Below are 12,700 nucleotides of genomic sequence, written 5' to 3'. Positions count from 1 at the left end.
AAAACCACTTCAAACTCACTCACTTTCTCTGACATAATATGCTAAAGTGAGAGAACCACCTTGATGACCTCCTCTGTTTCTTGCTTTTGAGTCACTATTCTTTGCATTTATAGTTCAGATGAGAGAAACAGAGAGTTTCTCAAGTAAATTCAAATTTTTTTTCCATGATTTGTCTTAGTCTATTCTTCTACTCATGATGTACTCCACTAATTATTCAAGATATGTGCCAAACAATGCAAATCAAATTCTATTTATGCTTTGAATTTTGCTATTTTTTTTTATAGACAATAAAGATATTGGGTCACATGTACACAGTTTTGGATTTTGTCATGTAGTTTAGGTTTGGTTTTATTTATTTGTGTTGGATTGAAGTGCTCTTTGGTTTATCAATCGAGAACTAAACCGACCATTCCAGACCACTACAAACTTTTACAGAGCTCAAGTTCCAGCAAGTAACATGCCCTTTTAAGTACCAATAATGATTTTGTAGAATTATTATTATTATTATGAACAACACTTTATAACATGTTGTACTTGATAATATTAAATAGAGTTCCTTGTCACTTATTGCACCCTTCAAAGTCAAATGTCTTTAACTAAAATCCCTTGAGAGATTTTGGTTTGTTCATTTCTGTAACTAACTAAAAAGCAAAAGATTTAGTTGCTTTATCAAATTTTATGGACTGAAGTTATAAGCTAGAAAAGTACTAGTTATTAGTTAGATTATGCCACACATAAGAAATCATAATAACTCAATAAAATTTATTCATGCAACAAGTGAATTACAACTTGATATGATTTATTTACTTATAGAAAAGCATAATAGTATACACAAACTCACAACTCCAATATCTTTAACTATATATATTTATATACAAATTTGCAAAGCTCCAATTTACCCCCACAATAAGAAAGAATATTTATATTTATTCAAAGAGATTATTTTTCTTCACTGCATCATAAAAGCTAGATCCTTGGATAGTTTGCTAGAATGAGAGAAAATATTTTGAGACAGAAAGAAAATTGAGAAAAGGAAACAAAGATTAATTAAGTTGAACCATGAAATTTTCAAGATGAATTTGGGAAGATTCTATAAATTAATCAAAAGTTTCCCATTTTGTGGATACCATTGGAGACTCAAAATTCTTGGATGGTTTCTGAGATACTGGCCTCCTTACACTGAAATTTATGTCGTTTCGCATCCTTGAATTGTCTTGAATTGTCTTGTTTTTTGTTCTTCCATCTATGCTGCTGTTAATTTTAACCTTTTGTAGCTTTACTTGGTCAAGAGTTTCAATGTAGTTCTGAACTTTTTTCACCTTCAAAGGTTAAAAAGAAAAACCAAAACTCAAAAATTGTAACTTAGTTGGGGGGCTGCATATAAAGTTTAGCAAATAGTACTGAAAAAAGAGTTTATGTAAAATTTAAAGTACCAGCATTCTTCTCTGTTGTTTAAGATCACCCTCAGCTGAAATTCCATCCAATTTGATTAATTTTGACATCAAAATTTCAATCAAAACATCCACATCCTTGTCTTCAATTTTGTCATGTTTAGATGCTGCTTGTTCTAAGGCTAAGACCTATCAAATTCCAGCAACAAACCATAAACAATCTGTAATCGAATTGGACATGAAAAGCAAAAGTTGTAATAATTGAAGCCAAAATTTTGATTACCTGTCCTTGTAGCTTGCTGAGTTCCAAGTTAATTTCTTTCAATGTTTTAGTAACCTTTCGCACATTTGCATCCTTAATCATTTCCAAGAGCCTTCTTTCTTTCTTCTCAACATCTTCAACAAGAATGATTTTTGATCCATCTTTAACTCTCAAAACATCTAGAAAATCTTTGGAATCTCTCTCTTTGTTTTTGAATATCAGCTTCTGATCCTCATGGTGCACACCAGTTGGTGCAGCCAGTTTTTTTTTCAACTCCCCTGCTCACCCGACAAATAAGAAAATGTCAAATTCTCATTTAAAATATGAAAATAAGAGAGCATAGCATACTAAATAGATTTTGAATTTGTTACCAAAGCTTGCTTGTGAACTGATAGAGATTTCATGATATGAAGAGCCATATTTGACTCTAACTCTTATGGTGGGAGTTGACACAGAACTTGGATTCACATCTGAGTTTCTCTTCTGAACCAACATTCCTCCAGGCTTAATCTCCCAATGCTCCACACTTGGCCCTCCTTCTTCCTCAGCAGAGCTCTTATTTGAAGACCAAAACTTGGTATTCATCCTTATCTTCACAGACTCTATTAACACATATGTATGTATGAATATGTATATGTATATATGAGGTGAAAAGAAAAATAGTAAAAGAAAGAAAAAGTTGCAAGATTTTATGTTCTTCCCTTAGACTTGAGGAAACCCAGAAGACAAGAAAGAATTATAGAGTTGTGAGAAATGGTTTTTGAAATAGTCATAATATATGTAGAAAAAGGAATCAAAGAAAACCCAGATGTTTGACTTAATTGTCTTAATTTCAGGGATAATAAAATAAAAAAAACTAAAAAAGTTTAAGGCTTTTTTTGGTATATTAGGTGATACCTCTCAATCAAAGCAAGGTGTTTTGAACTCAATAGTATGATGAAATAAACCAGAAAAGAAAATGAGAGTGAGAGAAAGGGAGAGATGAGATGAGATCTGTTTATGGATTCACTGACCCTTTGGAGAGAAAATGAGAGAGAGAAGAAAAGGAAAAGGAAAAGGAAAAGGAAAGAAAATGAATGAATGGCCAGCGAAGAAGGTGAGTGAAGAGAATAAATATATAAATAGAAAGATAATTGAAAAATTTAGTTACGTGAAGAGTCAACAAAGAAAAAATGACTGGCTTTTTTTATACACCCGTATATATTTGTATAAACAAATAAAGATATATATATTTTTTTCATATGGGAAAATCATAGGTAATTATGGAAAAAACCAAAATCAACTTTCACATGCAGAGTTTGATTTAACCTGTATTCTTTTCAGTATTTGGAGTAAAGCCCAGATGAATTTAGATGTCATATTAACACTTTGACACTATGATAGGATTTTGGTCACTTTTTATCTTGATATGACATATATAGTATATATATTATATAAAATGTTAAATTAATAATAATGAAAGAAAAATGGTTCGTTGTCTTGAAACTGGAAAGCTCAGCAAAAAAAAAAAAATCGAAAAAGGAGGAACAACATGTTAATGCCAGCTCTGACAAAGAAAATAACTGCGGCCAGTTGGCAAATGTCTTGTTCAGTGGTTCCTATTCCTAATATGATTGGTTCACAGGGACACTTTGGTCATTTTATTCTAAATGAAAATTAAAACTTTATATTTGTATTCTAATAAAGTATTATTTCCACGTTTCCAAAAGCTTAGTCATGTGAGTTTTTTAATAATAATAATAATAAAATAATACTATATTCATTTTCTCTCCAATAAATTTGTGGCCTTTTAATTTGATAAATGATTGCAAGTTACTACACCAAAGACTATTTATATTCTTTTAAAAAAAAATTAACAAATTTTTATTTGTATATGTATTATTCTTTTTTTTTTTTTTGATAAACCTTTTAATGCATCACATAAAAGGTATTATTTTCTGCATGATTCAGAGAAGAAGGGGCTTTTTCAAAAGTATTTTAATGTTTAATTAACAGGGTCAATGCTATTAATATTTCAAATCAACATTTAATCGAGGAGAATTAAATAATTTTAAATGAATGTTGACTATTGGTTAATTTTCTCTAGATTAGTATAATAGATTTTGCATTTCAGTTTTTTTTCATTCTTTTATAATTTAGAACTAGAGAACTAAACCGCGTTTTGCGCGGTGTTGTCTAATTTTTATAATTTTTTATATTTTGATTTTTTTATGCTGATTAAGTGATATAATTGAATATAAAATATTTATAATTGTATATTACAAACAAAGTAATAATTTTGAAGTTAGAAACATAAATAATTTATTATTTTTAAAATATGTTAAAGAATGGTCATTTTATGACAAATATTAAAAATAGTAGAATGAACAGATAAATTTTATGTGTTTTTATAATTAAATAATTAAAAAAGATAACAATTTTTTAAGTTTAATAAAAATAAGTTTGTAAATGATAGTATAGTTTTTTTTTTATTATTATTTTTATTTAAAAGATTATTTACTTTTTTTCCTTCAGTAAAAAGAAACAAATACAAAAACAATTTAATATTATTATTCTAAATCAATATTATTGAAGTAGAGTGTTCAAAAAATGTTATTGAAGTAGAATAATTGTTTTTGCTCGAATAACTATGCTTGTGTAAAAAATACACCTATATATAGATTATAAACTTGTACTTATATCAATAAAAGAAGTTTGTATTTAATTGTTAATAATACATAAATTTTGTTACAGGAAATTTATATATTATACCTAATCTATAAATTAAAGTATTTTTTTATGAATGATCATAATCTAAAATAGCATAAATAAGTATAAGAAATACTGATATATATATATATACACATGTTTTTCAAAGCAATTTGAAAAATAAAGTGAAAGAGGTCATATAAAAGAAATAGAAATAGAATAGTGCTATTGCTTTATAAATAAAAATCTAACTAATAAAGAATTAGAAGCTTTCATTTTAGTTGGGTATACCATTATTACTATATTTTTTTTTTTTTTTTTTTTTTTTTTGACAAAGTGATTAAAATCACTCATGAATTTACGACGCCCACGTCCGCCACCGCCCGGAACCTCCTCGAACCAGGATAGCTCATCGTCTAACCGCAGAACATGCTTTGCCAAGCCATGGGCCGCTAAATTCTCAGAGCGGGCCACATGGGACAAAACTGCCCCCGGAAATTTAGACAATAAAGCTATAACATCTTCAAACAACGCTCCTAACTTGTTGAAATACACCTCCCCATTGGTGATAGTCGTCACCAAAGCTAACTTGTTGAAATACACCTCCCCATTATTACTATATTTAATATTAGTTAACTGTTAATAATTTGTTACAATTTGATTGCTTCACTAAAAAAAAAAATAACGGAGGTACATAGAGAATACAAATTTATCTATTAAATATATTTATGTGTTAATAAATTATGATATGATGATGAATATAAAAGGTTCGTACATTAAATATTGGGTTTTTATTAAATATTTATTATATCTAAATATATATTATAAATGACTTATGATAATTTATGATAGTGAGCGATTATTACGATTTTTTTCTACAAAAATTGAATAAAAATCTAATTAAATTAGAAAAATTGAGTGAAAAAAATTAACCAAAACAAATCATATAATCTACCACATCACCTTGTTTAATTTTTGGATTATATATACAATTAAATATTGATATAAGTAAATGGATAAATAGCTTCTAATCCTATGTAATTTATAGCTTGTAAATTAATGTATGTATATGTACAATTTTTAAATTAATCTATATCTAACTACTATATATAACATATATGTTGCCAAAAAATGAAACTAAGGGTGCGTTTGGAAAGCCACAATGTAATTGAATTTGTGTGTAATTGGAGGTAATTACACAATTTGGCATGTTTGTCTGACCATGTAATTACACTGTAACTGTGTAATTGGAAGTAATTGAGGGGTTCCAATTACACTCTCCAATTCTCATGGCCCCCCATGAGAATTGAATGTAATTACACTGTGTAATTACTAAAAACTTTCCATATTAAACATTAGCTATTAAAAAATATTATTTTCTTATGTAATTACTAACTATTTTACCAAACAAGATATTAGGAATTCATATGTAATTACCACCTCATATCCAAACACACCTTGCATTTTAAAATATAGTGTAATTACTAAACTGTGTAATTACTATCCTAGTAATTACCTTACCTAGTAATTACACAGTTACTTCCAAACACACCCTAAAGGATTTACTTGTAAAATAATGTAAATCATATTATATGTATTTATTAAGAAAAATAAATAAATTAAATTCATAAAAGTGTACAGTAACATAAAAATAAGATCATTGTTGTTTGATTACTATATGAATTATTTTAGAATAATATGATATTACTGCATACTATAATAATAAGTAAATACATTGACAAATGATATATTATAAAAATCAATAATGGTATAATAATAATAATAATAATATTAATAATAATAATAATAATAATAATAATAATAATAATGGTGGTGGTGAGAGTTATAAAAATAAAAAGAATCCATTGATCCATTAATAGATAGTTAATGATAATTTTTTTTCATGCAATAAAAATGTAAGACTCTCACATAATAATAAAAATAAATTGAAATATAAACAAAATTTTAAATCACTTTATATATATTTATATGATATACATATACATATAAAATATAAAATATATATGTATAGATAAACAGATTGTTATTAATATTACAATAATAATAAATATTAAAAAAAATGCAAATAATTTTCATTGTTACAAAATTAATGTACATGATTTTTTTTATATTACCAAAATTGATGTAAATACGTTTTTTTTGCTAAAAAAAATTGATGTAAATAAGTTGCTTTTTTTTCTATTTTTTTGGGACCAAATATGATATCCTCACTAATGTAAAAGAATGATATGTATATTGATCTTCACGATTCTCTATATTGATCTAACTACATAGTACATTAATATATATTTATTTACAATATATATGATCTTTAGAAAGAAATTAAAAAAAAAAAAAAAACATAAGTAAAGAACCATATTAAAATTTGATAAAATGTAACAAAAACAATAAAGGGTAACATATAAAATTTGAAAGAGAAAAAATAAATTAATATATCTTAGCAAAAATATGACATTATTTTGGACTAAACTATCGATTCTAAATTTTCTGACTAATTTCTAAAATATTCGAACTTAAAATGTTGTTGATCGATCATGAAAAACCGTGTGTCAGTTGTATATATGAAAATATAAAAACTGTAAGCGTTTGCAGCAGCAGAAAGTAATTCTGCTACAACAAAACTGAACAGGCAGAATATAAAATAATGGCAGAAAAATAAATAACTTGACACAAGAGATTTATACGTGGTATCAGTGTTCTCACGAACACTGCTAGTCCACGGGACCACGCCCAGAGAATGAAATCAATTAATAAAGTATCAAAATTACAAAGACAATTGACTTAAACAAGTTTAGACTCCCTCTAAAGTATTGCCGCAATCCTTTGTAATCCACTTTATGAATCTGACTTCTTGAAACACCTTCAAGCCCGAACTCCCTTCGTCTTTGAAGTGTGAGTGCTTACTTCCTCCCGAAGTAAGGCTTCAACAAGTCTTCTCCCGAAGACCAAGTGCTTACTTCCTCCCGAAGTAAGGCTTTATCAAGTCTTCTCCCGAAGACCAATCTCTTGTTCAGTCAAGTAGTTCTTCACAACCTCTAGGATAGAGTAAGAACAGAAATAGAACAACTAGAACCTAGATGAACAACTAGGCTCTCACAAAACAAAGAAAGACTCTCTTCTCTCAAAAGATAAATGTAGAAAATGAATAATGGAAGAGGTAATTCGAATGGTTGCTCTCTAGGCTCTATTTATAGATCATAGAAACCAAAGAGGCAACCACAAGTTCGAATTAGCAGCTGTACAAAAACTTTCCAAAAGAAACACGATCTGCTACATCAGATTCGGTTGCTGACGAAGCAGATCTGCCCAGAAACGGGAAACTTACTAAAATCGGGTCCGATCTTCTTTCAATGCTTGATTCCTGCCAAAAACAGATTAGATATTCTGATTGTATCAAGATACAATCGAAATCAATAAGGAAAAGGCAATAAATAAGGTTTCCCTAAAAAAGACAACTTTCCAAAAGAGAATTCCTTCTCTTTTGAGAAGTTTTCAACAAAGGAAAGTTCAGCTGAAAGTGCAACTTTCCAAACAAGGAAAATGGCAACTAATAACCGAATAAAAGAGGTAAGATTTCGAAAATGAATGCATAGCAATCTTACCATAAAAAGGAAAAATTATTTTGTCACCTAACTTGCCAAAAAAGGACTTTACAATCTCCCCCTTTGGCACTTTAGATGAACAAAATAATTTTTTCCATAAAGTACCTGCAATGCAAAGTTAGCAAGAGCAAAAGATACTACTCCCCCTGAGTAACACAATCGAATATCACAATAAAAACAAAGAACATGCTAACTTTAAACATTAAGTTCACAAGTACTAACAAACCACAACTCCCCCTGAAAAAAGGGTCCAGAGTTGGGCAACAAACCAAAAAAAAAATAAATATCTCTCCCCCTTTTTGTTTATCGGAGTGCCAAAGTAAACAAAGAACAAAAATAGACCAAAGTTTAATGAAAAAGAAACAAACTATAACACTTTAATTTTTGTAGAGTTTAATCAAGGTGGACAGTTGCCTGGACATGTCATGCTGGACATCAGCCATTGCTTCAAGACGAGTGTACACATTCTGAAGTTCAGACTTGACTTCCAGGAGTTCTGCAGCAGCAGTGCCTGAACTTGCACCAGCAGAAGCAGCAGCAGCACCAGCCTTCGGCCGTTTTTGAAACACACCATCAAAGTATTCAGAGGGTTGGAATGTAGGGCCAGTGATGGGAGGCTCAAGTGTTTCATGTGCTTGGGCCACATTCTTCTGAGAAGATAAAACCTTATAAATTAGATTTGGAAATACAAGTTTGAAGGTTGGCTTTTTACCTCTTCGGAAGGAGACTATCTGGTTGAGAATATGAGAGGCTAGATCAATGGAAGTTCCAGAAGTGATGCGGTATAGGAGTGTAGCCACTTCTTGAGACACCACGGTCTTGTTAGAATTTGGAACCCAATTGCTTAGTGCAAACCGCATAAGGGAAGCATGAGCAAAAGTGAGGTGAGTAATTCGAAGACTCTCCCCTGGTTTCAATTCTGAACGAGCACCAGTGAGTTCAGAGTGCATCAAGTCACGATCCATGGACATCACAGCATTGGATACATTCTCAGGCAATTGCAGAGCCTGAGCAATGTCCTTTTCAGAAAATGAGAACCAGTGACCCCTAACATACACTCTTCTATACAGTCTAGAGTTCTCATCAAGGAAATCATCAGTAAGATTAGCATAAAACTCTTTAATAATGTTAGCAATGAATCCAATGAAACCAGTAAGAGTGTTTTCCCATTGATGAAATTGAATGAACTTTACAAAACCATAAACACGATGGGCATGCAAATCATAATTCCTCTCACTTTCAAACTTACGAGTTGCATATAGATTCCAGTCACGCTCATTGTCTCGATAGTAAAAAGTTGGACAGCCAGAGATAGAGGAAGGGATATTACCAGATGGAGGATCTTCTGCAATATCCGCTAACTCCGAAAGGGTATTTTTGTAATTTTATTTAGCTGAGAGTATTTTTTTTTATGTTACATATTTATGGATTTAAATATGTATGAGATTATTTTTATGATGATATAATATTTGATTTTATTGGCATGTGTATAATGCCTAATAGATACATATGTCTGGATATTGTTATATGGGTATATTATTATTATTATTATTATTATTATTATTAACATATTATTATTATTATTATTATTATTATTATTATTATTATTATTATTATTATCGTATGATTATTATTATTATTATTATTATTATTATTATTATTATTATTATTATTATTATTATTATTAACAGTTAGTATATGCGATACGTATACACGATTCAACCGAACCGAACGCCTATTTTGGTGGAATGGGAATCGCTCCACTTCGGTTCAATGCGATATTTTGCTTGGGTTTAAACACGATAGAAATTAGGTTTTAAACTCTATTTTCGTTCACCCAAAACAGAGAACCAACGAGAGATAGAGAGAGCACGTATACGGCGTATACGGTACCGAAAACTTTCGTTTCTTCAAGCGGAGTGAAACCTGGGTGAACGTGGGGGTTTGGGATCACTTATATACGACCTAAGGAAGCTTTTTAACGTGGTATAAGGGGCGGAAGTCGTCGTTTTGAGATTCACCATTTTTGAAGCTTCAAAGGTGCGGCTTAGTTACGGACTCGAATTCGAACGTGTTTAAGCTTGTTCTTGGGTCAAGGGAGGTTATATTTGAGTGCATGGGACCCTAAGGATTGTTTTTGACGTAAGAAAACGAAGCTTTAACGTCCAAAACGAAAATCCAAAATTTTGGACTCCATTAAAGACTCGCGTACACCGCCAACAAAGAAGACAACCCCGACCGCCTTCTCGGACCACTTTTCTTGATCGTTTTGAGGTCCTGAGCATTGTGGAGAGCTTCCCCAATCGAAAGGACGCTTCAAGAGCCATCGGAGATAAAGTTACACTTTACCGGCGACGAAACCGACGAGAACTCCGGCGACACTCCGTTCAGGGGTTTCTGGAGGATCTTGTTCTCAACAAGGAAATTCGTTGAGGTGCTCGAGGTAGCAAGTGTGGTCTTAGCAATCGAGGTAAGAAGAGTGGACATCCGTACACATGTGGTGTATGTTATGCATACAACTTGGGTTGGTTTGTTATTTAATTTGATAGTGTTGTGATTTCCTTATATTTTGTGAGCATCATTAGCATGAGAATAATATTGTGGTCTTGCCAGTTGTGTGAGCATAACACTTGCAGGTTATAACATTATCATGGGTGAGTACAACTTATGGTAATTAATTGTCCTATTGGATGCCAAGTGTGAGAATAACACAAGGCAGGTTAGGTTACCTCATGTCTGATCAACATGAGAGAATAGTTGATTATCGTATGTGAGTATAATGTGCGGTATGAGACTTGATGTGTGCATGTGAGAACAACATGCGTTGTGGATATATTTATGGAATGTGAATTACTGTTGATTAATATAAAAGAGCAAATTATGTCAAGTAACTAGTTAGGAGGATTATGTCCTACATAGCTCTTCTTACTGGGCGTTAGCTCACGGGTACTCTGTGTGCAGGTAAGGGTAAGGCTAAGCAGTGAGAATGAAAAGCTCGAGGCGTGGACCGCATGTTAGGGGCCGGCACGTATTTTGCTTTTTAATGTTTTTAATCGCTAAACATTTTGGAACTATTATTTTGACTTAACTAGTTCTTATTTAAGTTTACGTACTAAAAGTATTTTGTTTTAAACAATGAGATCTCATGCTTGGATATTTTTCAATAAAGCAAGATTTGATTGTCTTTATCTTATTAAATTGTTTTATACGGACTATCCTATGTGACATCTCGGGAAATCGGGGTGTTACATTATGGTACCAGAGCAATACGGTCCTAAAGAATGTGGTTAGCCCTAACATGTAAAGTTCACCGCCATGAGACGAGCTCGACTCACTGTACTGTAAGTGGTTATTACTTATAATTAAGTTGCCTTAAATTTTTGCATGCGAGAGGGTAACATTATTTTCATGTAAAATTGATGATCAAAATGATCTTGATGTGTATTGGTTTGTGTGGTTCAGGAGTTTAGAAATGCCTCCTAGAAGGTCAGTTAGAGTGGGTCGAGGTCGAGGTCGAGGCCAAGGCCAAGGCCGAGATGATGGAGGGATTAATGAACCACCTCAAGCACCACAGGGATGGGAAGAGCGCATTGCCACACTGGAAGGAATCATTCATAGGCAGGATGAAGAACTTCGTCAGCTGAGACGTCAACCGGAAAGGGGCCTACCCAAATAAGGCAGATGCGTAAAATAGAGACCCACCAAATGGCAGCGTGGTATATCCCGCTGCGCAGGCTAGACATGAGTTGTTAGCAGAGAGATTTCGGAAACAACACCCACCCGAGTTTGAGGGAGGCATAGACCCTAAGTGGGCCGAGGAGTGGATAAGTCGCATAGAAAGCATTTTGCAGTATGCTAAGAGTGGATGGGAATGACCGAGTGAAGTGTGCATCTTACATGCCGAGGAAAGATGCTCGTATCCTGTGGGAGGTGGTGGAACAAACAAAGGATGTAGATACCATGAATCGGGACGATTTCAAAAGGGTCTTTAATGAGAAGTATTATAACTCAGAAGCCTAGCAAGAAAGGTCGATGAATTTATCGGGTTAGTCCAAGTGGAGTCTTACCGTGACCGAGTATGCACAAAAATTTGATAGATTGGCAAAATTCGCTCCGTATCCGGTACTCATCGACAGAGTGCGAGCACATCGATTTGTGGAGGGCCTGAAACCAATGGTTGCTCGAGATGTGGAAATTGTGTCAAGGGGTCAATTCAGCTTATGCTCAAGTTGTCGAAATGGCTCTTACTACGAGAGCGAGTGAAAACAAAATTTGGAAGGAAAATGCCGCCAGAGAGAATCTAAGAAAGGTGGAGCCAATTCTAATGACCACAAGAAACGGGGACAGGACTGGGCCCGGGCAGCCAAGTCAAGACAAGAGGTACAAAAGTGATAACGACCAACGATTTAATGGCAAAGAAGTGGGCGAAACATTCCGAATGCCCTAAATGTACCAAACGTCATCTCGGCGAGTGTCGCGCAAAAGCATGCTACAAATGTGGAAAAGAAGGACACATCAAACGCAATTGCCCACTGTGGGGACAGATCGGGAATAGAGCGTAACCCAAGAAAGATGACAAGTATGTTCCACCGCAGTTTTTGCCATCACTCGCGTAAGCCGAGGCCACTCCTTCGTTGTATCGTGTCGATTCCTATGGCCAACACCACTTGTAAAGCTTTTGTTTGACTTCCCCGGTGCAACTCATTCCTTTATTGCTAGCACAATTGTAAATCATA

At 32.5% G+C, this 12,700-nt stretch overlaps 1 protein-coding gene across 2 annotated transcripts; it reads right to left on the bottom strand.

The window, feature by feature from the left end:
• Window positions 1-740: 740 nt before the first annotated feature.
• Window positions 741-3,053, bottom strand: LOC115716848 (BAG family molecular chaperone regulator 1). Of its 2 annotated transcripts, XM_030645754.2 has the most exons (5): window positions 2,551-2,754; window positions 2,025-2,255; window positions 1,675-1,931; window positions 1,434-1,580; window positions 741-1,319 (listed from the first exon to the last, which is right to left on the bottom strand). In XM_030645754.2, the coding sequence occupies exons 2-5, from the start codon at window positions 2,236-2,238 to the stop codon at window positions 1,098-1,100; spliced, it is 840 nt and encodes a 279-aa protein (XP_030501614.2). In that variant the 5' UTR covers window positions 2,239-2,255; window positions 2,551-2,754; the 3' UTR covers window positions 741-1,097. The 2 variants fall into 2 exon arrangements, with proteins under 2 accessions (XP_030501614.2, XP_030501613.2); XM_030645753.2 differs by having other exon boundaries at window positions 2,025-3,053.
• Between the last annotated feature and the right edge of the window lie 9,647 nt (window positions 3,054-12,700).

Source organism: Cannabis sativa, chromosome 5, assembly GCF_029168945.1.
Source record: "Cannabis sativa cultivar Pink pepper isolate KNU-18-1 chromosome 5, ASM2916894v1, whole genome shotgun sequence".
In the NCBI taxonomy this organism is placed as follows: domain Eukaryota; kingdom Viridiplantae; phylum Streptophyta; class Magnoliopsida; order Rosales; family Cannabaceae; genus Cannabis; species Cannabis sativa.
Note: the sequence above shows the minus strand (reverse complement) of the source record. Positions and strands in the feature narration are given on the sequence as shown.